This window comes from Chenopodium album, chromosome 22 (assembly GCF_948465745.1).
Source record: "Chenopodium album chromosome 22, dcCheAlbu1.1, whole genome shotgun sequence".
NCBI lineage: Eukaryota > Viridiplantae > Streptophyta > Magnoliopsida > Caryophyllales > Amaranthaceae > Chenopodium > Chenopodium album.
This window is the reverse complement of record NC_137855.1, coordinates 9,165,402-9,191,294: the sequence shown is the minus strand read 5'-3', so window position 1 is coordinate 9,191,294 and position 25,893 is coordinate 9,165,402. Positions and strand designations below refer to the sequence as shown.

The window sequence follows — 25,893 nt, the reverse complement described above, 5'->3', positions numbered from 1 at the left end:
AAAATCCTAAAATCGAGGGAAATTGATGATAGAAATAAAAATTGTATTAATTATGGAGATAATTTAAGAGGAAAAATATAGCTACGTGGTTAACTGGTTATTGCTTTAATAATAGATATAGATATAGATATTAGATGGTCGTAAAACATTGAACTTACATTATTAAGTTTTTAGCTACAACAAACACTTCACATTTTATTACTTCGTATGACCAAAGCTCACAAAAAATTCGTTTGAAGAAACATATGTTAAGTATTATTGAATCATGCAAATCAATTAAGAGTCTAAACTAACAATAGCTTAAGATATGAAGGGATGCAAATCAATTAAATATTATTTAATAATAATTTTGAAATAACATTGTCAAACTTTTGAGGGATTTAAAAAATAATTGTCATAAAAGATTTTGGTAGCTCTTTTATACTTCTACAAAGCCACCATATAGGCACATAAACCAAATAGTACGTATTAAAACTACCAGGTCTACTCCAAAGGTGTAAATACACGCCAATACAACATCTATGCAAGAGCTAGCTTAGCCCCTTCGCGCGCATCGCGCTCAAGGACTCTTGGGGGGAAGGATTTTCTTATCCTTCCCCCTCACTATCAAAGAGCCTTGCCTACTAATTCGAGTCAGGTTGACCAGCAGTCTTGTTAGGGCCTACATTGAGTATGTAGATTATATAGCTAACGGGCCTAGTTCTTGTGCCCTAATCTCTTGTATATATATTTGTGCATACCCCTAATAAAAAATACAACACTCTATTCTCTCTAATTTGACATGGTATCGGAGCCTCTAAAATTCTACTCTCTAAACCTCTAAATTTTTTTTTTCCCTAATCCCTAATTCCTAATTCTAATTATAATTCTTCTACTCCCTGACATCGATTACAACATTTTTCTACTTTGAATTTGGGGTTAATTCCTAATTCTAATTCTTCTATTTTTTTTATTGTGCGTGTACTGCCTTGGTTGGGTGTTGTGTGGTGCTTTGTCTACTGTTGCGTATTTTGTTTCTATTTGGTGTGTTGTGAGCTCTTTGGTTGGTGCATTATTTCTACCTTTCTATTACTCTTGCTGCTTGATTATCAATGACGAACGCTATTGTTTTCAATCAACAAGATACTATGGTTAATAGTACTTCTCTGTCTAGGCCTCGTCATAAGTCGACGCTACATTGTTCTCATTGTAATCGTAAGGGTCACGATTATGAGACTTGTTTTCTTGTTCACGGGCTATCCGAATGGTGGCTTAACAAATATGGTCGTTCCTCATCTACGGTCACTGATTTTACTACTCCTACTTCTACTACTCACTTTCCCACCAATACTCCTATTTTAGGTGGGGTGTTTGATGTTCCTACCGATCGTATTACCGGTGATAATTTTTCATTGTCATGGATTATTGACACGGGAGCCTCACATCATGTAACGGGTGACGAGTCTTCTCTATTTGATACTCAATCAATTTTATCATGCCCCGTTGGTCTTCCCGATGGGGCTCAAGCTTTTGCAACAAAGGAGGGTCGTGTTTTCTTGGCGGATGGAATCATTCTTGAACACGTCTTATTTGTCCCTAAATTAAATTGCAATTTGATTTCAGTGTCTAAGTTGATTGATGAATCTAATTGCTTTGTCCGATTCACTAATTCTCTTTGTGCTATCAGGATCAATCCTCGGGGAGCTTAATTGGAGGCGGTGAACGGATAGATGGACTATATTATTTCCGGCGTCTCCCAAAAGTATGTGCACTCCCGGGTCCAGAGATTTCTACATTTGAGTTGTGGCATCGCCGTTTGGGGCATCCATCGGAGAAAATTGTCAAATTGCTTCCTGCTATTCGAGGTACTTCTGGTACTAAGTGTTTACACAAAGCTTGTGAAATTTGTCCTCTTGCTAAACAGACCCGAGCCAGCTTTCCTGATAGTGATAGTCGTGCTAGTCGTATTCTTGAAATGATACATTGTGATTTGTGGGGACCATATAACACGGCCTCTACTTGTGGCGCTCATTATTTCTTAACGATTGTTGATGATTTTTCACGTGGTGTTTGGGTTTATTTATTGAATGACAAAACCGAAGTTTATTCTTCTTTTTGCTCTTTCTTTGCTATGGTTAAGTGTCAATTTGATGTCAATGTTAAGTGTGTGAGGAGTGACAATGGCACAGAATTTAAACCCATCATCCCATATTTTACTGAAAATGGCATTCTTTTCCAAACCTCTTGTGTTGGCACACCTCAACAAAATGGTCGGGTAGAGCGTAAACACCAACATATATTGAATGTGAGTCGTTCTTTGATGTTTCAAGGCAATTTGCCGATTACTTTTTGGGGTGAGTGTGTCCTTGGGGCGGTTTATTTGATTAATCGTATTCCTTCTACTTTGCTAGCCGATAAAACCCCATATGAAATTCTCTTTGACAAAAAACCCGATTTTGATGCTTTGAGGGTGTTTGGTTGTCTTTGTTTTGCTCATAACCAAAAAGCTAAGGGTGACAAATTTGCACCTAGGAGTAAGAAGTGTGTGTTTGTGGGTTATCCTCATGGCAAGAAGGGTTGGAAGTTGTATGATTTAGAAAGTGGTGATATATTTGTCTCTCGTGATGTGAAATTCTTTGAGAATGAGTTTCCATTTGTTGATGATGGTGCTTCGGTTTCTCCTAATGTGGATATCGAAGACACATCTAATGCCAATGTTGGGGTTGATCTTGACTTTATTGATGATTTGGAGTACATTTTAGAGGTTGGTGAGCAATCTCTTGTGCCCGAAAATAGCAGCCACGACCACTAGGCGAAAAAAGGGCTTGGCCACCGGTTCAAAACCCCCCTTTGCCACCGGTTTTGAACTGGTGGCCAGTGGGGGGGTGGCAAAACCTAGCACAAAAGGCCACCGGTTAACCGGTGGTATTAATTAATTTGGCCACCGGTTAACCGGTGGCAAAAACCCATTCTCGCTTTTTTTAAACGGGTTTTTGGCACCGGTTTTGTTCAAAACCGGTGGCAAAAATGGCCCAAAAAAATAAAAAAAAATTTTTTTTTTTTTTTTGCATTTTTTCCACATAAATTGATATATAAACACTAACATATATATATATACTTACATATTTTCATTAAAAAAGGCTGTAACATTACAATTTTGGTCTAAAAAAACTTTAAAAATAAACTAGTCACTGTTAAATACAAGCTAAGTCACACCAATGTAACATCCTTGGCGAGGCAGCAGCAGCTGCAGCAGCCTTACGAGGCAGCAGCAACCTTGCGTATAGATAACATGTTCCAATAGCAACCTGCATCAAAAAACAATGATAAGAGATCTCGGAGTGTGTATTAGTCAAAGACAACAAGTAGAGCAATACTACCTTATACTCAGCCATATATACATGCAATAAGGAAGATTGAGAAGAAAAGCCTTAAGCAAAATACATTTTCATATTTTAAAAGATTCTTAACACAGAGAAAGGACGAACCTTATTTTTTATTTACACTCGAATATTAATTCAGAATTATTACTTCAGAACATGAGTAACTTTTTGGTGGATTGATTTGTGTGGTTCTGAATATACACTCTAATTCTCTCCTCTCCTAAAACCCACCTCCCCCTCCTCCCTCCATTACTTCGCCTTCCTCAAAGGTTATAGATTAACAATCAAGCAAAACAAGAGACGAGACAATAGCATGTTCGCCAAGAAAGAGGGAGAAAAAATTATCGTGGAGAGGATGAGATTGAGTAGAATCTTAGCTAAATTAAGATATCATATACATCAAAAGCAAGTAAATGCAATTAAAGACATCTCATCGCCTAAGGATGAGGTCCACTTTTGAATTCAAGTAACAAGAAACACCTACTGTATCACTAGCTCCCTACAGCCTTGACAATCAATACGACTGAGCAAACAAGACAAGATATAGCCGCGTGACAAGAATTAAGTATCTAATATATAACTATGGAGATATCTACAATAATTAACTAATGGTTTAGCGAGCCTATATCTACTCACTTCACTACTAACAATACATGAACTAAATTCAATTCAATTTACCCAATAGCTTATTATCGAATTCATTAAAACTACCACAAATCCAAATATTCAACAAATTATTAGAAAAAGGGCAAAATCCAAATATTACTGCTTATCCATATATTCAACAAATTAATAAGGCTTCCTTCACAAAAAATGACATCCCAAGGCATTACATCTCGAACTTGTTTAACAATTTTGTCCCATTAGTTATATCATTATACGTTTCTTCATTTAAAATAGCAACATACATATAAAAATCATTCCCAGCATCTATTCTTATTTAAATTACAAGCCTATAATAAAACTATTAACATACATATAAAAATCATTGCAACAAATAACAAATTCACAAATCTGCTAACACCCAATACCAACTCCAATCATGAATACACACAATATCAAACAACAAGGATGACTATAGCAACATGTTAATAATCAAATAAACCAACTTAAGAAGCTGCAAGACTTCAAAAACGCAAAGCCTCATTTCCAATTTCAAGCATTTCATGATGCAAAGCCTAGACATGAGTTAATGTAGCAAAGAAAGAGAGTTACCAGGATATAATAAAGCAAATAAGGGCAAGAGTCCAATGAGTAGTTGAAGTATAGGGATTTCGTCGGGAACAATACAACTGCTTGCAACATTAACAATAACTTGAGCAGCTAGAAGGGCAACCGCTGCACTTGTCTCTAGCCCATAACTCCATAAGCTGGACTCCTTGGGTAAGCACAAATACCAGGTTACATTTCATTAATTTGGGAAGCCTGCAAGAAAATATTGAAATAAAGAAAAATTTAAGAAGATATCAACTAAATAAATAAATTCCATATAAAAAAAAGGAGATTGAATATAAAAAAATAAATTAAAAAATAAAATAAAATTGTTCACAGGAAACCAACCTGGGACTATGTAACCAAAAGAGCTTGCAATAGCAGATGCAGTGTGAGGCCCTTTGGCTTTAATTGTCACCTTAGCTAGTCCAAAATATGCTATCTTGGCACTGAACTCTGAGTCTAACAAGATATTGCTTGAGTTTACATCTCTATCAGTTGAAAAATCACGGTAGGATAAGGTCATTGTTTCAATTTACAATTAAAAAAGAGACAGGGCACCCATTTCAACTTACTGCCACTTTCTGCAATAGCATTTAGGACATATAACAAGTTTCAATTTTAAGACCCTAGAGCTCTCATAACATATCAAATACTACAAACTAAAGCAGGAAATTAGAGGGCAAAATTAACAAAGAAACCAAAAAAAAAAAAAATAAGTCTCTTCAAGTTGCTCAAATTCCAGCACAAAGTAGATAATCAATTAACATATTTGATGCCAAATTATATACTACGTAATTTAAACCAAATATGCAGACAAATTAACAAGAAAACAGAGTAGCACTTATAAACAACCTTTCTCACATACCCATTTCAAATCCATAATCTGAACTAAGTGTAAATACCTAGATTATCCCACAATCCTATTATCCCACCATTAAATTCAATCAAAATTTCAATTATTCAACATTAACAACAAAAAATAAAATAACAATTTGATTAACACATGCATGTGAATAGTTGTCGAATATCTCGCTCAATCAACATAGTGTATGATCCAATTTTGTATTTAAAGGCAAAAATTGATCCTTAAATTGAAAAAAATCAGAAACCCTGGATCACGAATCGAAGAACAACATACCTTCATGAAAAAAATCCACCATATTTGCAAAGAGAAGGCACCACCACCGCCAATTACGATGGGCACGACAGCATTCGCCACAGCCATAACCCTCAATTTAAACCCTAAAACCCAGATTGCATCAAAGCACAAATAAGCAAGTACCCAGAAATCATTACCTCAAAACCAACCAAATCAAACCCTAAAAATCATTCATTCGAATTCCGCATAAAAAAAAATAAAATAAAAAAAAAAAACCCAACAATCACAACATCACAATAGAGAAAGAAATCAAAATTAACCTCGGCAATCGGGAAGAAGCTTGATGAACCAAGCATGAAGTTTAACCCCATCAGAAGATCTGAGCCAAACATCTTCATAAAGAAGACGCAAACGAGCAGGAGTGTGAGTGTGAGTGCGGAGGGCAGGGCTACGGTGGTTGCGGCAAATTAAAGCTCGCATCTGCTACAGTGGTTGAAGAGAGAGAGTGTGAGGCAAGAGGAGATAAAGAATGTGAGACGAACTGAGGGAGGGGAAAATAGGAGAGAGAAAGAGAAGGAGCGGCTGAGAAGAGAATTGGAGAGGAGTGAGTTAGGGTTTGGGGTTTATAAGGGGGGCGTTTTTTTTTTTTTAAATAACAAAGCCCACCGGTTTTGAACCGGTGGTAATAATATTTTTCCCACCGGTTCGGTTTAAACCGGTGGCAATTCTATATCCCCACAATCCCGCCCATTTTCCCCCTTTTTTTCCCCACCGGTTTTTAAAAACCGGTGGCCATTGAGCGGTGCCTTTTTGACTTTTTCTACTAGTGGACCCTACCACTACTGCTTCTATTGCTGCCCATAATGGCAGCCCTGCTACTACTGTTCCTACAGCTCCTGTTACGGCCCCCCACCGCAGGCCACCTGCGGCATCTAGCCCCCCCAGCAGCCCCGTTGTGGGGTCTTCTGGCCCCTCTTCTACTGCTGCACAGCCCTCAGACAGCAGCCACACGGCTGATCCGAGCTCCTCTATTATTGAATTAGGTCGTGGTCAAAGGCCGCGGCAAGCTCCTGGTTGGCATCGTGATTATGTCGCACATACTGTCTCTCTTCCCGATCCATCTATTTCTCCAAGTTCACCGTCCACTCCAAGCTCCTCAGGTACTCCTTATCCTTTAGCACTTTTTTTGAATTGTGATAAATTTTCTGTGCGACACCGTGTATTTATTGCAGCTATTGATACGGTGGTTGAGCCTCGTAATTTCAAGGAGGCAATGCAAGATGAGGGGTGGAAAGAGGCAATGCAAAAAGTAATTGATGCATTGGAAAAAAATGGAACATGGGTAATGGAAAAATTACCTCCGGGCAAGAAAGCTCTTGGGTGCAGATGGGTTTACAAGGTCAAGCTTAATTCTGACGGCACTCTTGAGAGATTGAAGGCTCGCCTGGTTATATTTGGTAACCATCAGGTTGAGGGTGTTGATTATACCGAGACTTTTGCTCCGGTTGCTAAAATGGTAACTGTTCGTACTTTTCTTGCTGTTGCTACTGCAAAGAATTGGGAATTGCATCAAATGGATGTCCACAATGCATTTCTTCATGGTGATCTTGATGAGGAAGTTTATATGAAGCTTCCCCCTGGGTTTCATGGCTCTCAACCTGGTATGGTGTGTCGTCTTCTGAAGTCGTTGTATGGTCTTCGCCAAGCACCTCGTTGTTGGTTCTCTAAATTGGCCTCATCTTTGAAAAGGTACGGATTTCTGCAATCGTACTCTGATTACTCTCTCTTTACTCTGCAATCTGGGTCTATTCAACTGAGTGTTCTGGTGTATGTTGATGACTTAATAATATCTGGTAATGATTCTTCTGAAATTTCGAAATTCAAATCATATTTGAGTGACTGTTTTCATATGAAAGATTTGGGTGTGTTGAAGTATTTTCTTGGCATTGAGGTTGCACGGAGTCCGGAAGGCATATTCTTATGTCAACGGAAATATACACTTGATATAATTGCAGAGTCCGGTTTGCTAGGGGCACGTTCGGCAGGTACTCCTATTGAGCAAAATCATAATCTAGCAAAATCTGAGTCCTCTCTTCTTTCTGATCCAGAAATGTATCGGCGACTTGTGGGTCGTTTGATTTATTTGTCTTTTACTAGACCTGATCTAGCTTATGCGGTGCATATTCTATCTCAATTTATGCAAACCCCGCGACAGGACCATTGGGAGGCTGCTCTTCGTACAGTGCGATACTTGAAAGGGTGTCCGGGTCAGGGAATCCTTTTGAGTTCAGAGTGTGATTTACATCTTACAGGTTGGTGTGATTCGGATTGGGCAGGTTGTCCCTTGTCGCGACGATCTATCACTGGCTGGTTGGTGTTTCTTGGTGCTTCTCCTATCTCTTGGAAGACTAAAAAGCAAGACACTGTGGCAAATCTTCTTCAGAGGCCGAATTCCGCTCTATGTCTAAAACTACTGATGAGTTGAAATGGTTAAAGGCTCTTCTTCTGAGTTTAGGTGTCTCGCATCCCCGCGCAATGAGTTTGTTTTGTGATAATCAATCTGCTTTGTATATTGCGCATAATCCAGTTTTCCATGAGCGTACCAAGCACATCGAGGTGGATTGCTATTATCTTCGTGATGCGATTCAGGACGGTATCATTAGTCCGTCTTATGTGAAGACAACGGACCAATTAGCAGATATATTCACTAAGGCTTTGAGTAAAAGTCAATTCATGTATTTACTTGGCAAGTTGGGCATTTGTGATTTGCATGCTCCAACTTGAGGGGGGGTGTTAGGGCCTACATTGAGTATGTAGATTATATAGCTAACGGGCCTAGTTCTTGTGCCCTAATCTCTTGTATATATATTTGTGCATACCCCTAATACAAAATACAACACTCTATTCTCTCTAATTTGACAAGTCTTAACATGTACAAGTATATATTTTTTGTTTAAACTTTTTTCAATATACTATGTATTTGTATAAGTTTTACACCTGAGGTTTTTTCTTTCTTTTTTTTAAAAAATAGATGTAAACTCTGAAGTTTTGCTACCAACTAACTAGCAACTATCTATGTGCACAATCTCCACATCCATAAAATATTGTAGGGAAAACAATGATAAGGAACTACGGAGAACTCAACTAGTGCAATGGTTTTTATGCATAGGCAATGTGAATGACAAGCTGACAACCAAGGTTATCAACATTGCATGATTACACGCCTATTCAGTTCGAAACGCAAAAAATGGAAATAATAAAGCACTACAAGTTGGCTCAAAGTCTTAAGACATTTATAATATTTTTTACAAAGTAAACTCTTATGTAATTTTAATTTCCTAATACTTAGTATAAAAATGCTTGTCACCTGCATGATATCTAACAAATTGTTCGATAACCTTATCAAATATCAACTAGCATATAGTTTGATTAGACGATCATGGAAAGTAATTGATAATCAATAATAAGCACAATCCCTGAGATCAATAATGGCATACGACTATACGAGTATATAGGACTAAAAAGGATTTCGTGTTCATTATTACAATACCAAATTGGTAATAGCATTGAAAGTTGATGTGCTAAAAAATTTCATAACAACTACTGTTAGATATTGGTGTAGTATGGAGGAAAGAATAATATTACAAGCAGCAGCTACAGGAAATGTAGTAATCCTCGACGAAATTTCTCAACTCCCTGATGTTGTCAATAACCTCTCTAATACAGTTGATGAGTGTGCGAATAACATCATTCACATCGCAGTGAAAAATGATAGGGAAATTTTCATCGGTAAAGCTCTACAAATGGTGCCACAAATATTATTATGCAAAAAGAATAACAAAGGGAGGAACGTTTTTCACTTAGCTGCCGAGAGAGGGCATAAGCAGATTGTGGAAGCCCTTGTTGACAGTTTTCGACGTCTTGCTATTGCTGTCCATACAGGGGAAGAAGAGGAATGTAGGATAGAGATTGGAAGTAATCAGCCGCCATGGATCGAAACAGATTTGAAGGGGGTGAACCCGCTCCACATAGCAATCAAGGGTGGTCACCAGGAAGTAGCAATGTACTTGCTATCACTTGGTCCTTTGGAAATGATGTGTAATGCTGGTGACGAAGATGGTGCCAGTCCCCTCTATCTCGCAATAGAGAAGGGGTGGGAAGAGGCTGCCTTGATAATGTTGGAAGCAAAAGACATCCCATACAACCAGCCCAACTATCGAAATCCCTTAAGCGTAGCGCCCTACTGCTCAGGTAACATTTTCAATTTATGTTTTTCACATTTATTCGGGCTTTCATGCCCAAACCCGCCTTGCTTTCGAGCCATTTTCAGATCGGGCTAAAATATAACTCAATTAGCATAAAAAATGCACTCTTAAGCCCGCCCAAAAAACTTTTAAAAAAGTAAGTCGGGCCAGGCCCGACTCAATTTCTGGCTGAAAAAGCCAAAAAAAAACTGTCCAAATCCGGCTTAAATTCAGGCCGGGCCAGCTTTGATCAGCTCTAAAATATACTTCCTCTTTGTCAATCTGACAAATGTGCAGAAAGACTTGTGTAGACCTAGTCCGCAATAATATTATTGTGAACTCGAGGTTTATAAACATGCAATTGACATTATATTGAACATATGACCCTTATTTTTAACGCAGTCACCTTATTTTTAACATAGTAACCTTTACTAAAACCTGTATAACGTTTAATATTTCATTAAAATAATTAACCTCTAATAGCTATATATTACCAAAATGACTTTTATTTCAACATAGCGACCTTTTTTTTTATTGTAGTGACCCCTTTATTTTAATAAAACAACCATAGTTTATCTAATGTTAGCGGTCCACAATATATTAGTGTGAAACCAGGTCCATTTAAGAGTAATAAACGTGATATCACAAATAGTGCAATTAAAAACGGAAGATGTATATTTTTTGTGACACCTTTTCTTTTTCTGATTTGACAGAAAAAGTGTTTAAAAAACTGCTAAAGGAATACCCAACCCTTGCCAAGAAACACAATAAACGTCAGGAAATCTTCCTTCATGAATGGGTAGACGAGGTCGAAAATCGTAAACCAGACGCCTTGAAATGGTTATCGCAGGACGATCCTACCTTACCGGATTGGCAAAAGGTATTGAAGGGAGTAATCTGTCACAAGAACAACTTTGGTAATAATCCTCTTCATATTGCTGCTAGAGTAGGCTATGTTGAAGCTGCAGAACTACTTGTAGTAGCATATTCACAAGGCCAACCCCAAGGTGAAGGCGACGATCAGCCACCTTGGTTACAACAGAACAAATACGGGGCCACTCCTTTGCTTATGGCGCTCGAGCATCGTCAGGAAGCTGTGGCCTTGTGTTTATTAAAAGTTGATCCGGCTTCACAGTGTAGGATAGCTTCTAAAAGCCAGGAAAGTCCTCTATTCCTTGCTGTCCAAAACCGATGTGTTAAAGTAGCAGAAGAAATTCTGAAATCACACAAACGATGGAATGTGCATGATGCTACTTTACATACTGGTCCAAACAAACAAAATCCTATTCATGTTGCTTCAAACTGCTCAGGTATCATTCATTTTTCGCTCATAATACAGTTTGTACACGTTTAAGTATTATTAACTTGATGATCTAGATATATTTGCTTCCTAATAGTTGTTCTCTTCGTCGAAACAAGGCAGAAATTGCAGGTTTCCTGACCGATTATTATCCTGAGTGGGCAGAAAGCCAGGATATAAATGGAAATACGCCCCTTGACAAAGCAGCGAAAGCAGGTAATACGAAACTAATTAAGTTACTGATGGAGTGCTCTGGATCAGAGAATGCACCTAAAGCTTGGATCAAAGCCTGCGAAGGTGGCCACACAAAGGCTATCCTCAAGTTTATATCAATCCGATATGGGACATTTGGTTTCTTGGAGCTTTATGAGCAGCAAACTGATACACCTCTGCATCACATCTGCTTAAAATGTAAAAAGGATTATGAAGAATTCTTGAGTACTCCCGGGGTAGAAACACTGAAGGATAAGAAAGATAAGGATGGTGCAACACCATTGCATCGGGCCATAGAACGAAAGGACATGGTATTTGTTGAAGTATTACTAAGTAAAGGCGCTGACTTGACTGTCAGAAACAACAATGGTGAAACAGCCTTGCATATGCTTGCAAGAGAATGCAAGGAGTCACAGGAATGGGTACGTCCTACAAACTTTATTTACCATTAACTGTTTTATATGTTAATAATTAGGAATTCACTTAATATTCACTTAAGCCAAACTCATACATTGCTGTACTACGATTGCAAAAACATTAGTATGCAACAGATTCATCCTCATACTTTCAGAACAATAGCCACTTTATTCACCAGTAAAGCAAAACCAAGGAGTGTTGCAGGACTTGCAGCAAGCCAGCAACCAAATTGCTAGCCTGATTGGTGGTACTTCAGTTGGGTTAATATTATGCCAACAATTAAACTATATATCTGTTTTGTAGGATTCAATGTGCAAGCGTTTGGGTTTGAATCCTAGAATAAGAACAAGCTATGTGCAACCAAAGACAAACTTGGGGGAAATGCGAGGCACAATGTCTGTAGTGGCAGCACTTCTAGCCACAATCACATTCGCAGCTGGTATACAAGTTCCTGGTGGCTATAACAACAGTTCAGGATATGCAGTTCATGGAAGGAAAGGAGCCTTCCTAGTGTTCTTAATATCAGATACATATGCAATGTGTTGTTCTCTGCTGGTCTTGTTCTGCCTTATCTGGGCCATGGGTTTGGATCCTGATAAATCACTAGTATTAATTGACCTTAGCGTTACTATACTCCAGCACTCTCTGGTTGGCACTCTGCTAGCCTTTATGACTGGAGTTTTCGTAGTAGTGTCTCATGAGACTTTGTGGGCAGCCATTGTTGTTATTTTTATGTGTTCTATAGTCCCATTCATAGCCTACAAGACAATTCTTTTGAAACTACTTCAGAAGTTTATCCCTGCAGCACAGTGAAGTTGGGAGACTTGAAAGGTATTTAGGTTGAAAGATTTGAAATTGTTGGTACCAAAATGCACTCTTAAGGTTTTTATTCATAACAATTCTAAGCTTGATCAAACATCTTCATTGAATTTCTTTTTATAAACCCGAGGGGTGTACTGGCATCAATCATAGCATCATTTCTATATTGGTAAGCCCTAATGCTGAGTAAAATTCAGATCAATTAGACAATTATAAAGATGATGAGTCACTGACTCAGACCAGAAATAATAATCAGACTGGATCATACCAAACCAGACTTTTTTTTTTAAACCAATACCAAACCAGACTTGACCAAAACTTAAAATTTCAAATCAGATCATCTTAAATAATAAGGTGAAGAGAAAAAAGCCTCCCCGGCCAGATAAAATTCAAGATAGGCAAGCCTTTTAAGACCCTCTATAACATGAAAATGCAAACCAAACGCGGCATGTAGCCTTGATATAAAAACAATGAAAGGCTATTTACAATGAACAACAATCCCTACCCTAATTTTGTTTTTCCTAGTAGATATACTACTCCATATACCAAGGTTACATCATTATATCTGTAAAATATGATTCATTGTCAGAACATTATGATCCCTGATACTTCATGCACTCCACAAATGGTAGATAGCAACTGCATAAACTCCTTTCTGAAGCTTACTACCCCTGCATATGTGACATACAGGTAAACCAACTCAATAGCCCTTTCATTGTTGCCCTAGCACAGACACATACCATGTGCTAATTTTATCTAGACACATTCTTCTATGTTTGAGTTGCCTCAGCAAGTCAGCAGTATGTGCCACAAATCAGCCAATCCAAATCAGCACAAAACCCCCGAATCTTCTGTCACTTCCATGCCCTTCCCAGCCACCAACCCTGCTTTTCCACCCTAAAACACTACCCTTGCCTGCCAATCATGAACCCCGATCCCTAGCTCATCTGCCCCCCTCAGCCACTAAACCCCTGCCTGCTTTTTCTCTCAAGTTTTAAACGAATGGATTCCACCCAATTGATCAACTCTAAAGAATCTGTTACGTTATTGCTGCCTTGTTTATGTGCTCGTAGCACTGTGCCACAAAATAAGGCCTGGTGCTGATAACCCCAACTTCCCAAGCCCATGCTCAAGCACCAATATTCAATTAGGACTCGCTGTCCCTAGCTAACACAAACCAGGCCCGTCAGCATGCAGATCTAGCCATGAACCCACGTCAGGCCAACAAAAGTGCATCAGTGTATACCATGCTCCCACATCACCCAATGAGATATCCAATCTCATATTGCATTAGAAATGATATGTCATGGAACACTCCACAAGCATGAGCATAGAAAATCCAAATACACCACTCATCACATAACAAAATCAAAGAAAATTCACCCAACCGAAAACAATCCCGTAATTCTCTCCAGACAAAGCACCCACATAAGAGACAAAAAAGGAAATCTAGATAGAACTTTTCATCCTTAGAGAAATTCACAGATGAGTCCTCAATCTAATTGACCCAAACGATTTCTAACATGCTATCTTCGTGATTAGGTATCCAACATTCCATTCATAATAAGTCCACTTCATAACCAACTTATATTTGATCAAGGGAAAGCTTTCCTCCAACCCTCACCACCTACGTACCACCGGAATCTTATTAAATATAATGACGATGTGACAGCTATATTTATTTTTCCTTTTTTATCAGCTGGAGTAGTAGCTTCACTTTTTCAGCACACAAAATTCTACATACACCCAACTACCCAAGTGTAATTTTAAATTTATTACCTCCTGTTTGGAGAGGTGTCAGATGGAGTCTGGCTTGATGCCTTTCTTCTGCATATAAGTTAAGAACTGCTTGGGTATTTCTTCCAAACAGGTCATGTATCGTTCATCAGCTGCCAATTAATAATAGGAAATTATCATTAGATGGTAAATAATATAAAGAATATAAGAATAAATCATTTTTCAGAAAATCAGAAGACAATATTTAATTAAATGAAGGATGTTAAGCATTATTTCTCAGTTCAAATTTACACACAATTTTGCAAACATTCAAGCAGCTATCTTAATGTAGTCAATGGGCTTAGGCCAATGCTTGTACAGAAACATGGTGTCTGTATACTCAATGTATAAAGGCAATCAAGAAGAGCAAACGAAATAAAGGAACACAACACCTTTAAAAAAAGCCTGTAAGTTTATGATAAAGAAATGTAAACATCCTCCATATATTTTCGGTAAAAATATATTTTGTGTAATTCTCTTTGAATTGGAATACTTTCTTAAAAAAAAAAAAATATATATAAATAAGGAGTACAACCCTTCCCTGAAAATAAACCATTATCAGGCAAAACTGAGATAAAAATTATTGTATCTCCTGTAATTCTGAAAGCAACTAAGAGATCCAATTTGAATTTCAATTTGCACTTTAACTATCCTGAAAGTTATGTTCTGTTTTTTTAATACCATAACGGCCCAGAAAGCAAACAAATACCATTCCGTCATCTAGATATATACCCTTTTGGTTGTTAATTCAGAATTTTCCAGGTTTTAAAGGCAAACATTATAATCAAAAGCCAAACATTTTAAAGAAGAAAAGTTAAACCAAAATATAAACTTCTTAATTTCCTCCGTTATGTCATTGATATGTTTTGTCTCCAATGTCATTGATAAGCTATCTCTGCCCTCCAATGTGTTTGAAAATAACACATACAAGGCAATAATAAGCATATTAATAATTTTTAGTACAATACATGGATTCAGAAAAGGTATAATTTAGAAGTGATTGACTCACCAGACACATTACACTTTGGCATGAAGCGTACTATATCTCTCAGAGCCAAGACACCTTTAAAATCCTTTAGCAGATGCCCAGGACAAAGTTTCTGTTATCAAGCATGTTAGTAGTATATATATAATTATCAATAATATATTCACGTAAACGATCATCACCAAAAGAAGTTGACCCTTACCTTCATCTTCTCAAATCTTTTGTCATCACCAACACCGACAATAAGGATTGACAATGGTAAGTTGGATGCAGTTACCAAAGAATCAATGGTATCTTGAATACCAAGCAAGTCTCCACTCTACACATATAGTAGTGTTTCAAATTATTAAGAAAAATATAATGCAGGCATTACCCAAACACAAGTACAGTCATATATAATGCTTACCGTTACAATAAGTAATACATAGTACTTCCGACATATATGGTTACAAGACTCGGAGACAAAGCTAGAGGCTTTTGTAATCACCTCACTCAATGAGGTGGGGCTATGAAACTTGACCTTTGCCAAAGCAGAGTTATAGGATTTTAAAATACCTTCAACTCCTTTAACCTGTAAAGACAAGAAAGTTGCTATCAGCATTAACCACATAGGCTCTGTGCTCTCCTCAGCTTATTATAAATAAATTTCAATCAAAGATAAGTTTAGTTCAGCAAAATCAAGTTCGGCAAAGGCCGCAAAGCAAAGCTGAGGCTAGAAATATTTTTCAACAAAAGAAAGCCGGGGATAGTTGCACAATAGCTAAAGTCCTTTTCTTTGATTATGACACAAAATTAAAGGTATCAACTAAGTTTTGAGTGTTAGCACTATTAATTTAAGTTCTGGGTATTCCTATTGAAAATAATAAGCTTTATAGAAACCTTAAAGAATGCAATAAGAACAAAACACTGTAATCTCAAGTGATTTCAAACTTAATTGTTCCTACCACACAATTGCTTGAATCCGGATCCAAGTTGAAGCAGGACAACATTTTCCCGTTAGTTTTTCCTCCAAAACACCAAGCAGGGAAACGTTGATCAGAATCGTAATGTTCAATAGCCCCACCAATATCCTTCAAGACCTGCAAATAGAATGTTGTGAAGGTGCTCTCAGAGGTACTGTTTCTTTTCTAAATGAGACTTGGAAATCAACCACCAAATTCAAATTAAAAAATAAAAATAATAATAATAATAACAATAATAATAATAATAATAATAATAATAATAATAATAATAATAATAATAATAATAATAATAATAATAATAATAATAATAATAATAATAATAATAATAATAATAATAATAATAATAAGAGCTAAAAATATCTTGACCTTTCAATTCCTTTAATGTGTGTCCATTATTAGTATATGTAATAAAAAGATTAGTATTGTGATTCTTCATAATTATAGGTGGTTCAATACAAAAATTAATGTGAAAAAAAATGTACACGTCATTGGCATCATATTAAAAAACAAAGAATACTGATGAAGATGACTTACTTGCAGATAGGCATTCAAATGGCCAGAGGAATCGATGTTGTGAAAGGAATCCAAGCCTTCTGGGTCTACATCTGTCACTAGATGAGATGAGGAACACCATTGGTGAGCATATTGAAAATGCCAAGTGTAGATGAGCAACAAGCCTCTTATATTGTACAACCAAAACTCCAAAAGATATAGCAGCTACTATTTGATCTAACATCAGCACCAAATATAATCAGAACTCATACAACGAAAACATACCAGCAAAATCGACAGCTACCATGAGACCAATCTCGTAACCATTCTTAATAAAGTCAAGGAAGCTATGACTTTCAAGAATATCCACAGACAGCTGACTGTTACGATTCTGTCACAATCAACATCAATCATCATTCACAAATAATGTAACATTGCAATGCATAGAATAGATAAAGGGAGGGGAAAGGTCAATGTATCATCCTTAAGGAAGCATACTGAAGCACCTTTTTAAGACCATGAGAAGACTCCTCACTGTTCAGTTTTGCTGGATCGGATACTGGTGCCTGCCACGCGCTATATGAAAAATACTATCTAAATCAACTATCTACTGTAGAGGTTGCTGAAAAGCAGAGATATGCTTAAAAGAAATTTTTTAAAAAATAAAAATTAAATAAAACATAGGGAATCAAGAAGAATTTTTTTACCCAAATAAAGTATGATTGCGATTGCTGCTGAAGTTATAGCCTTCAATGACTAACTCGTCACCCTGCAAAAAATAACAGGATTTTCTTTGCTAAACAAACTATATACATCTAGTTTCTTAGCCAATCAAAAGAAGAGATATCAAGAAGTAGGTATACTTGCCTTGCCACCAATTTGCTGCATATTAAGATAGACACTCCACTCAGGTTTCGGATTGTTCTTCACCAGTTCCGTGGTGCAGATTTCATTGGCTGTCCCGTTAGCATTTTTTTTTAATACTTTCAGGAATTGACCCTAGAAACACAAGCAGGAGAATGAAATGAAAATTCCATCTGTAAAAAACTATTGACATGAGATTATTCACAAGGGTAGATTATAATATAACAACCTTTTTAGAAATTCCATTAGTCTTGCCCATATGGGTACAAATTTTGATCAATAGACCTCTTGACGCCACAGTCTCCTCTGCTCGAACAGTAAGCGTTCCTATCTGTTGTCTCATTTGTTTGTTTTCTAGACCTAGAGAACAAGTACTCTCCACACCTACAACAATCTGATGAAGTGTAAAAGAAAAACATTAGAAGAGAACAATATTCAAGCTTCAAAAATACAATCATGAGTCTCAATCTAGCACTAAATGCAAGTTGCCTCAGACTTGAGACATTAGGGAAGAAGGGTATATATACCTGAGACAGAAGAACGCTGCTTTCTGCAAGAAGTTTTTCCTCATGCAACATGAGATCCTGCAAGAGATCATATGTAGTCTAAATAACATAACCTTTTTAAATACCTTTATATAGCTAAGTAATATATACTTCGTATGTCATTTAGACAGCAAACAGCCAACAGAAAATTAGACAAGTTAGAAAATTCTTAAGTCATAAATTAGAGGTATTACCGCTACAAGTGTGCTGTGATTTTCTGGATAGACGTGATAGAGACGTAAGCTGATATGAAGCAAATATAAGGAAAATGCTTTAGTCCGAATTGTGAAAGCTTTAGCAGACACAATTGTCCAAAGTTGAAAGGACACAAAGATAAAGCATACATTAATGGCTGATTGTCCCCAAAACGATATTTGACTAACAGTTTATTAGACCAGAAAAGATCTAACTCTGAACTGTCCTCAAAGACCTCTGTATGACCAATTTCTTTAGTAATCTTGTCTTTTTCCCCCTTGAACATTGCTAGCAGCAAATTGTTCTGTGTAGTGTGTAGGAAAATAACATTACTCAGAAATTATGTGAAACGATAAACTTACAAATGCTTAAAAAATGCAATATGGAAAGACGAGTTAAGCATACAATCAAGACCTCACTTTTCACCATTAAGGACCTTCCACTTTTTTGCTCACCGTTAGAGCTCACCGTAGACCTATGTTTACTTTTCCGACAAAGATGAACTACTGTAGTTACAAAAAGTTAGGTCCTTGGGTTTAATATTTTACTTTTTTAAAAAAAATCAAAATAAGTATGTTATTTATTATTTTACCATTTTTTTCTCTTTTTCATGTCTTCCCATCACCAAACTTCCTTAATCACCACTTCTAAAACTTGCATCAATAAAAAAATAAAGTCCACAATTAAGCGGTGGTGGAGCTGCCATGGTAGTATAACTGGGGGTTAAAGATAAATCAACACCAAAAATTGTGACTCAAATATTGGAATCTGGCTAAAGGTGGTTCATTAAAAAAAAATGTAGAAGAAGAAGAAATGAATCAGGTCTCTCTTCTTACAAGTTTGTTTTGAAGGTTTTTTTTTTTTTTAATAAAGATTTTTAAAAGGTGATTATACACAAAAACGCAATTTTAAAGGGTGATTTATGACAAATTATCCATTCTTATATATTTTGATTTTCAACCGCCCTCACCTAGTCAACTGGATCAGAAATTCCCAAAAAATAAATCTAGTTTAGTAGAAATTCGTAATTTGGAAGAAAAAAAAAATTGTAAGACCAATTTTCCTAAAATTCCTATGTAGTGGCAAAATTCATTAAAGTCACTCCAAAAATTTGGTCTTCCACATAGAATTTCTGATTCTTTAAGACCACCTTGTAAAATTTCCCAAAAGAGAAAAAATAAAAAATAAAAAAAAAAAAAAAAAAAAAAAAAATTTTACACTTAGTTTTTTTTTTGAAAAGAACCTTTACACATAGTTTGGATTACAAAGAACAAAGAAAAAGGATAGGTGAAAAATGGGCTCAATTTTCCCTCTAAATCTCTCCAATTTTGGAAAGATTATGCTTAAACAAGAGAACTTGTCCTCCTCAAGTGTTCCAATTTATAAGGAAGATAGAATATAGTTCAAGCTCATTCAATTCCAAAAAAATAATATAATAAATAAATAAATGTATTAATCATTGGATCATAATCATCATATTGGAAAGAAATAACAGATTAGAGCATAAATTCCATCCCTAATCTGTTATTTCTTTAATTTACAGGTTAAAAATTAAATTACAAAAAAAAAAAAAAAAAAAAAAAAAAAAAAAAAAAAAATAATACTTCGTAAGACTTAACTAAACTATCCTTCGGAAGAAAAGACACATACCCTGGGAATTTCATTGAGCTCACCCGACTGTATTTTGACTGAAAACGATAACTTAAAAAAAAAAAAACAGAAGAACATTACAATACTGGGCATAATCTCCACAATAAATCAGAAACACAAATAACAAACTTTAAAATAAGGCGGGTGTACCTCGATAAGTGAATTGTAATTGGCATCCGAAGGTGCTGGTTCCGGTGCCGGTGATGATTCCGGTGAAAATGCCGGTGATTCAAGGTTGAAAGTGAAAATGCGCGGAATAATAGAATTTTTTGTTTTAAATCTTAAGAAATTGAAATTTTCCATGAGCAAAACCAAAAGATTGAACCAGAAGAAGTTAGGAGACTAAGTTAGATTTATTAATATAGAAGAGAAAAAGTAGGAGTTAAAAGTCTAATGCAGAAAAGAAGTTAAATTTCTAATGCAGAGAAGTAGCAGAGTGGCTTTATATAGAGTGAGTGAGTGAGATATAATAGTCATGCTATAACATCCTTTTCTTCTTTTCTTTTTTATTAAGAGTAGAGTAAGTCAAAATGTCAAGACGGTTCTGAAGTACTCCGTGGTAAGATGTTCTACTCCCCCTCAAAAAAAAAATGGTAAGATGTTCTAGATTTCCATTTTTTTTTTTTTTTTTTTTTTTTGACGGGTACATTTCCTTTTAAAATACTAAGGGTCTACGAGTAGTATGTTAAATATGAAATGAACCAAAAAAAAATGGTTGTATCCCACTAGGCCACTAGCAATACTCCTCCATGTTTTAATAAGTGTACAGTTTGACCGGCACATAGTTTTAAGCAATATAATTGACTTAAATAAAATAAGAGGTAAGTGGGGTGATTGGAGTATTAAAAATTTGTAAAAGAAAGCTAGTGAAGTTAATAGTTTATTGAAAAGTAATAAACAGTTGTGGGTTTGATGGAGACCATGACCATGAGAGAGAGATACATACTCCCTCTGTTTTTTTTTTTTTTATATGCATCAGTTTGACCGACACATTTGTCAAGACACTACTTTGACCATTAATATCTTTAATTGTATATTACTAAAAATTGTAACAAAATTATACTTCCTCCGTTTCTTTTTACTTGCAACACAGCCTTGTGGCACGTGTTTTGAGGTCGGGTTTATGTAATGTAAACAAATAAATTATTCATTATATTTTTTACAAATGATACTTAACCCTATTCAAATCTTCGTGTAACAATTATATTGATAAAATCGCTCGTTTACCCTCACTAATCATCTCCTAAAACTGCGTGTCTAAAAGGCTTGTTGCAAGTAAAAGAAAATGGAGGAAATATTATGAAACTAGACATTATGACAAATGAAATGATATATAATATAATAACATTTATTCATTTTTTTAGAGGTGAAAAAATTAAGTCAAGTATGGTCTGTGAATAGTGCAATTGTCAACTGATGCATATAAAAAAAACGGAGGGAGTAATATTTAAAGGTAGTTTTTTGTCAAAAAATAAAAAATAAAATAAAATAAAATAATTTAACACTTATTACAAAAACAGCCAAATTTGATAAGTGTAACACTTATTAAAACACGAAATGAGTAATTATAATTGTTGAGTATATTATGTAAAAACAATTGCAAATCAAAAGTTACTTATATGTAGTGGCTACTAAGTAGAGGTGATCAAAAATCGGGTCGGGTCGGGCCTTAACACAATTTTTGTGTCCAAACCCGTTAAAAAGTAACGGGTTTGTCGGGCCAAAACGGGTCATCTTGGGCTTTTTCGGGCCGGGTTCAAGCTTTTAAACTAAAAAAGTACTTTTTTTTTCCCAAACAAGCTATATTTTCGGGCCGGGTCAATGTTGATTACCTCTACCACAAAGTATTAAATACTTTGTTGGTGTACAAGTCCAAATGATGCCATATTCAAATTCTACATTAAAGAAATATGGGAAAAAATCAACAAAACTTACCAAAAACGAAAAAAAAAAAAATACGAGTATATACAGTTTCACGGATATCTTCCCAATGTATATCCTAAAGGATTTCAAGAAAACGATGCAATAAACTTATGAAAGGGGATCATACTCGGTCAACTTATCATTACCAAACAGGGCAAACACTTTTCTAGGTGCCAAATGCCTAAGTTGATGAGCGTCAATCAACGCCATTTTTTCAATGTTTTTCGCCAATTTATACTTTAAGGGCCTGTTCATATTTACTGAACTGATTGGAGCTGAACTGAACTGAACTGAACTGAACTGATTGGAACTGAACTGAACTAAACTGAACTGAATTGAGCTGAAATGAATATTTTATGTGAGAGAGAAATTAAGAGCTGAACTGAACTGAACTGATTGGAACTGAACTGAACTGAACTGATTGGAGCTGAACTGAACTGAAATTAAGTAAATGTGAACAGGCCCTAAGTCCAATAGTGCTCAAAAAAAAATACGGAGTAATACTTTAAGTCCAATCACTCTTTTCCTCCAAGATCTAATCTACAAATTGGTTCCATTCGTATTTTTTTGATGATGGTGAGGTGAGAGGAAGGAGAGAGGGCAAAGCAAATATCGCCGGTGGCGGGATTTAAGGAGGATGGAAGAGGTTTTTAGGGTTTTCAGAGGGAGGTGGCTTTCGGGGAAGGGAGATGGTGGTTTGGCAGAAGGGGGATAGGCGCGGCAAGGACGGGAGGGTGGCGCGCCACCGAGGGAGAAGGTTGGACGCCGGCGTGTGTTGGGGCAGGGAAGTTGGTGCCGGCGCCGGCATCGTGGGATGCTGGTGGGAAAGAGGTGACTTTTTAAAATAAAAAAAGAAAAATTATTTAAAAATCATTTAAATGTAAAAAATCCTACAAAAACTTTTGTATAGACCCGGTTTACACTAATATTACTGTACATCGAGCAGTAGGGTAACTTAAACTAATTTTAGGGTAACTTTTTGTCTTTTTTTGGGTAACTTTAAACATAATACAATTTTTATATAAATAGACAACAAGAAAATTTTTATAATGGTAATTTAATTACATTCAATCACTAATAATTTATATTTAGTCATTTAAAATGTGATTTTTTACTAATAATTTTTATTTGTATTGCATTACTTTTATGCATATTAGGGTAACTTTTATTCATTTCAGGGGTAACTTTTGATCACTTTAGTCTATTTTTATAATGAACGTACAATAATTATTGTACATCTGATTTTTTTAAAAGTTTGTGAAAATCCTATTTATAATTAAATATTTGACAGGCTAAATTCGTGGCGGATCCAGGGTACATAAAGTTACAACTGTACCTCATTCTCCCAACCAAAAAAAAATATTAACCAAAGAGACCTGTTATTACTAAAAAACTGGTCTCTTAGGTACTGTCATAGAAAGCATTAAGCATGCAATCTGATGCGACATGTTGTAGAGGGAATAGAAAAAAGACCACCTACTTGAATCTTGAATAACAGTTTTCTTTTGTTCACTTTTACCAAAATAGCTGTTTACTGTTAATACTTCGTATTTTTTTTTTTTTGAATCAAGTTAATACTTCGTATTTGCTTTGCGGTATTTTTTTTTCCTTATATCTTTCTTTTCTTTTTTTTTCTTTTTCATTCAAATACTTAAATCAAATCTTTTTTTTTTCAAAAAAAGAACTTTGTATTAATCATAGTAATAACTTTTTTTTGTCTTCTCAATTTTTTTCCTTCACTTCTAGAAATACACTTAGGGCATGTTTACATTTACTGAACTGAACTGATTGGAGCTGAATTGAACTGATTAGAACTGAACTGAATTGAGCTGAAATGAATATTTTATGAGAGAGGGATATTAAGAGCTGAACTGAACTGAAATTAAGTAAATATGAACAGGCCCTTAGAGTTTATACTAATATGAAGTATGCTTCTTTTAAATTCAATACTTGAACATATAATACTACCCTCAAATATCAATTATTATAAATAATAATATAATATCTTACTTGATATTTCATATATATTGTTAATATTCTATGATTGTCAAATGATTTCTCATTATATAAAATTAAAATAAGATTTTGCGCATTATTAGTTCTAAACTATAATTAGGGTAATCAATATACTTTTTTTTTTTTTACCGATCATTAGTATGCCTCAATCTGTGTACTCATATATTAGATTGTGACAAGGCATTAAAGTAAGTGTAATATATAAGTTATACTTTAAACTAGTGTGTAGCCCAGACGTTGTACTAGATTACCACTTTGATTAACTTGTTTCTTTATAAAATGTACTATCATCCACATAGACGGATCCAGGGGGTGGCCAGCCCAGGTCACGGCCCGCCCCATGATCCAAAAATTTTATAATACAATTAAGTTGCAGAAATATGACAATATGGCTGAGTTGGTTGCATCATTGCCTATATCATGTTTGGGATTCGAGATTGAAATCTACAGCCCACAATTTTATTTTATTTTTTTCATTTTGTTTTTCTTTCTTATTCTTTGTTGTAGAATTCTAAAAGTTAACTTAAATATGGTTTAAAGATCCGGCCCGCTCCATATTAAATTCTTAGATCCGTTCTTGATCATCCATTATAAATGTTGCATAAATGTTAAATATAATGTTACTAATTATCAAAGAGTATAGAAAGACAATTGTTAACACTCTAATATTTGAGAAATGTTGATTTTAATTCTGTTAATATTTTTTCAAATTGTTTATCTCGTTTTTTCTTTTTAATTGGTACGTGTCATATAAAGTTATATTTATTTGTATAAATGACGTGAATTAATATTGGCTAAGATGGTAAGGAGTTAGATCTTGTTTTCTCGAGGTCTAGTGTTCGAAACCCATCGAATGCTTCTTATTATTAATCCATCGATAATAGTTGGAATGATTTGTTAATTGGTAATGATGTGTCATTAAAAGATGATGTGGCATAATGTTATAATAGGGAATGACGTGGCACATAAACAATATATAAGTATAGATATAGATAGATTAGTACAAGTATATTTATACATCAAAAAGTTTTGTAAAAGTGTAAGTATATGACCTTAAATTATGAAGTATTACATTGTATTATTGCAAGGAGAAGTATTAGTTCTATTTTAGTTAAGTAATACATTCAATGAATAATAAGATGGTGAAAACAATAAAAAAATAATAATTGAAATTTAGTAAGTCAACTTAATTTCGTAATTTTACAAGCCGAATTTTTCACACCGTACTCCCATTCCAACATTCCTGGATCCGCCACTGGCATCACCTAATTAAAAATAATTCTTAAAACCACTAATTAGTATTGATAGGAAAGTAGAGTCGAATCCACAGGGAAACATGGTTCTTCTAATCCTATAAATTATTACTAGTTTTGTGTACCGTGCAATGCTCAAGTATGTTATTGAATTTTGAGATAAAACTTTTCATTTAAAATATACTTCTGTGTTATTTGAATTTTTACTCATGGAAATCACTTGACAATCATACATGTGAAATAAAATAAAAAAAAATATATAGATAATACTATTCCTCATTAAGATATGAGTGATTTTAGGAAAGAATTTGGGTTAGCGAAGAAAATTTTTACATATGAAATGTTTTTTTTCACTTAATACACACATTAAATAAATTATACACGTGTTTTTTCTTTAGAGCCGTTTTTTAAGTGTTACACCTTTTTTTTTACAACTTACTCTGTTTATATATGAGGAAGTCTTACACATTGTACATCACCGGTATATATGATGCTCAAATTATTTAAGAAGGCAAGCTTCTTGAAGCTGTCTATACATCTGGTCGGTAAGTTGCCAAACCATT

The 25,893-nt window shown here is 35.3% G+C and overlaps 2 protein-coding genes across 5 annotated transcripts; both read right to left on the bottom strand.

Moving 5' to 3' along the window:
• Positions 1 to 3,016: 3,016 nt before the first annotated feature.
• Positions 3,017 to 6,247, bottom strand: LOC145604756 (uncharacterized). Of its 4 annotated transcripts, none has more exons than XM_081660701.1 (5): positions 5,997 to 6,247; positions 5,716 to 5,819; positions 4,923 to 5,158; positions 4,578 to 4,787; positions 3,017 to 3,287 (listed from the first exon to the last, which is right to left on the bottom strand). In XM_081660701.1, the coding sequence occupies exons 1-3, from the start codon at positions 6,154 to 6,156 to the stop codon at positions 5,141 to 5,143; spliced, it is 282 nt and encodes a 93-aa protein (XP_081516827.1). In that variant the 5' UTR covers positions 6,157 to 6,247; the 3' UTR covers positions 3,017 to 3,287; positions 4,578 to 4,787; positions 4,923 to 5,140. The 4 variants fall into 4 exon arrangements, with proteins under 4 accessions (XP_081516827.1, XP_081516824.1, XP_081516825.1 ...); XM_081660698.1 differs by having other exon boundaries at positions 4,923 to 5,065; XM_081660699.1 differs by having other exon boundaries at positions 4,923 to 5,036.
• Positions 6,248 to 13,047: 6,800 nt separating this feature from the next.
• LOC145605288 (protein BONZAI 3-like) lies at positions 13,048 to 20,565 on the bottom strand. The gene is made up of 16 exons (XM_081661332.1): positions 20,289 to 20,565; positions 20,139 to 20,189; positions 18,638 to 18,792; positions 18,488 to 18,536; positions 18,276 to 18,332; positions 17,978 to 18,142; positions 17,752 to 17,883; positions 17,592 to 17,653; positions 17,391 to 17,460; positions 17,170 to 17,275; positions 16,927 to 17,003; positions 16,375 to 16,509; positions 15,837 to 16,001; positions 15,633 to 15,749; positions 15,455 to 15,545; positions 13,048 to 14,558 (listed from the first exon to the last, which is right to left on the bottom strand). The coding sequence occupies exons 1-16, from the start codon at positions 20,439 to 20,441 to the stop codon at positions 14,467 to 14,469; spliced, it is 1,677 nt and encodes a 558-aa protein (XP_081517458.1). The 5' UTR covers positions 20,442 to 20,565; the 3' UTR covers positions 13,048 to 14,466.
• Between the last annotated feature and the right edge of the window lie 5,328 nt (positions 20,566 to 25,893).

What these genes read in the sequence shown, in the direction of transcription:
- LOC145604756 (XM_081660698.1), bottom strand. Translation starts at nt 6,156, where the DNA reads ATGCGAGCTTTAATTTGCCGCAACCACCGTAGCCCTGCCCTCCGCACT. An exon ending in GCTTCTTCCCGATTGCCGAG is followed by an intron (nt 5,820 to 5,996) that starts GTTAATTTTGAT and finishes TCTGGGTTTTAG; the next exon opens with GGTTTAAATTGAGGGTTATG. An exon ending in GGTGGATTTTTTTCATGAAG is followed by an intron (nt 5,066 to 5,715) that starts GTATGTTGTTCT and finishes TTCAACTGATAG; the next exon opens with AGATGTAAACTCAAGCAATA.
- LOC145605288 (XM_081661332.1), bottom strand. Translation starts at nt 20,441, where the DNA reads ATGGAAAATTTCAATTTCTTAAGATTTAAAACAAAAAATTCTATTATT. An exon ending in GGGGACAATCAGCCATTAAT is followed by an intron (nt 18,537 to 18,637) that starts GTATGCTTTATC and finishes GCTTCATATCAG; the next exon opens with CTTACGTCTCTATCACGTCT. An exon ending in CTTCTCATGGTCTTAAAAAG is followed by an intron (nt 17,276 to 17,390) that starts GTGCTTCAGTAT and finishes TGATTGTGACAG; the next exon opens with AATCGTAACAGTCAGCTGTC.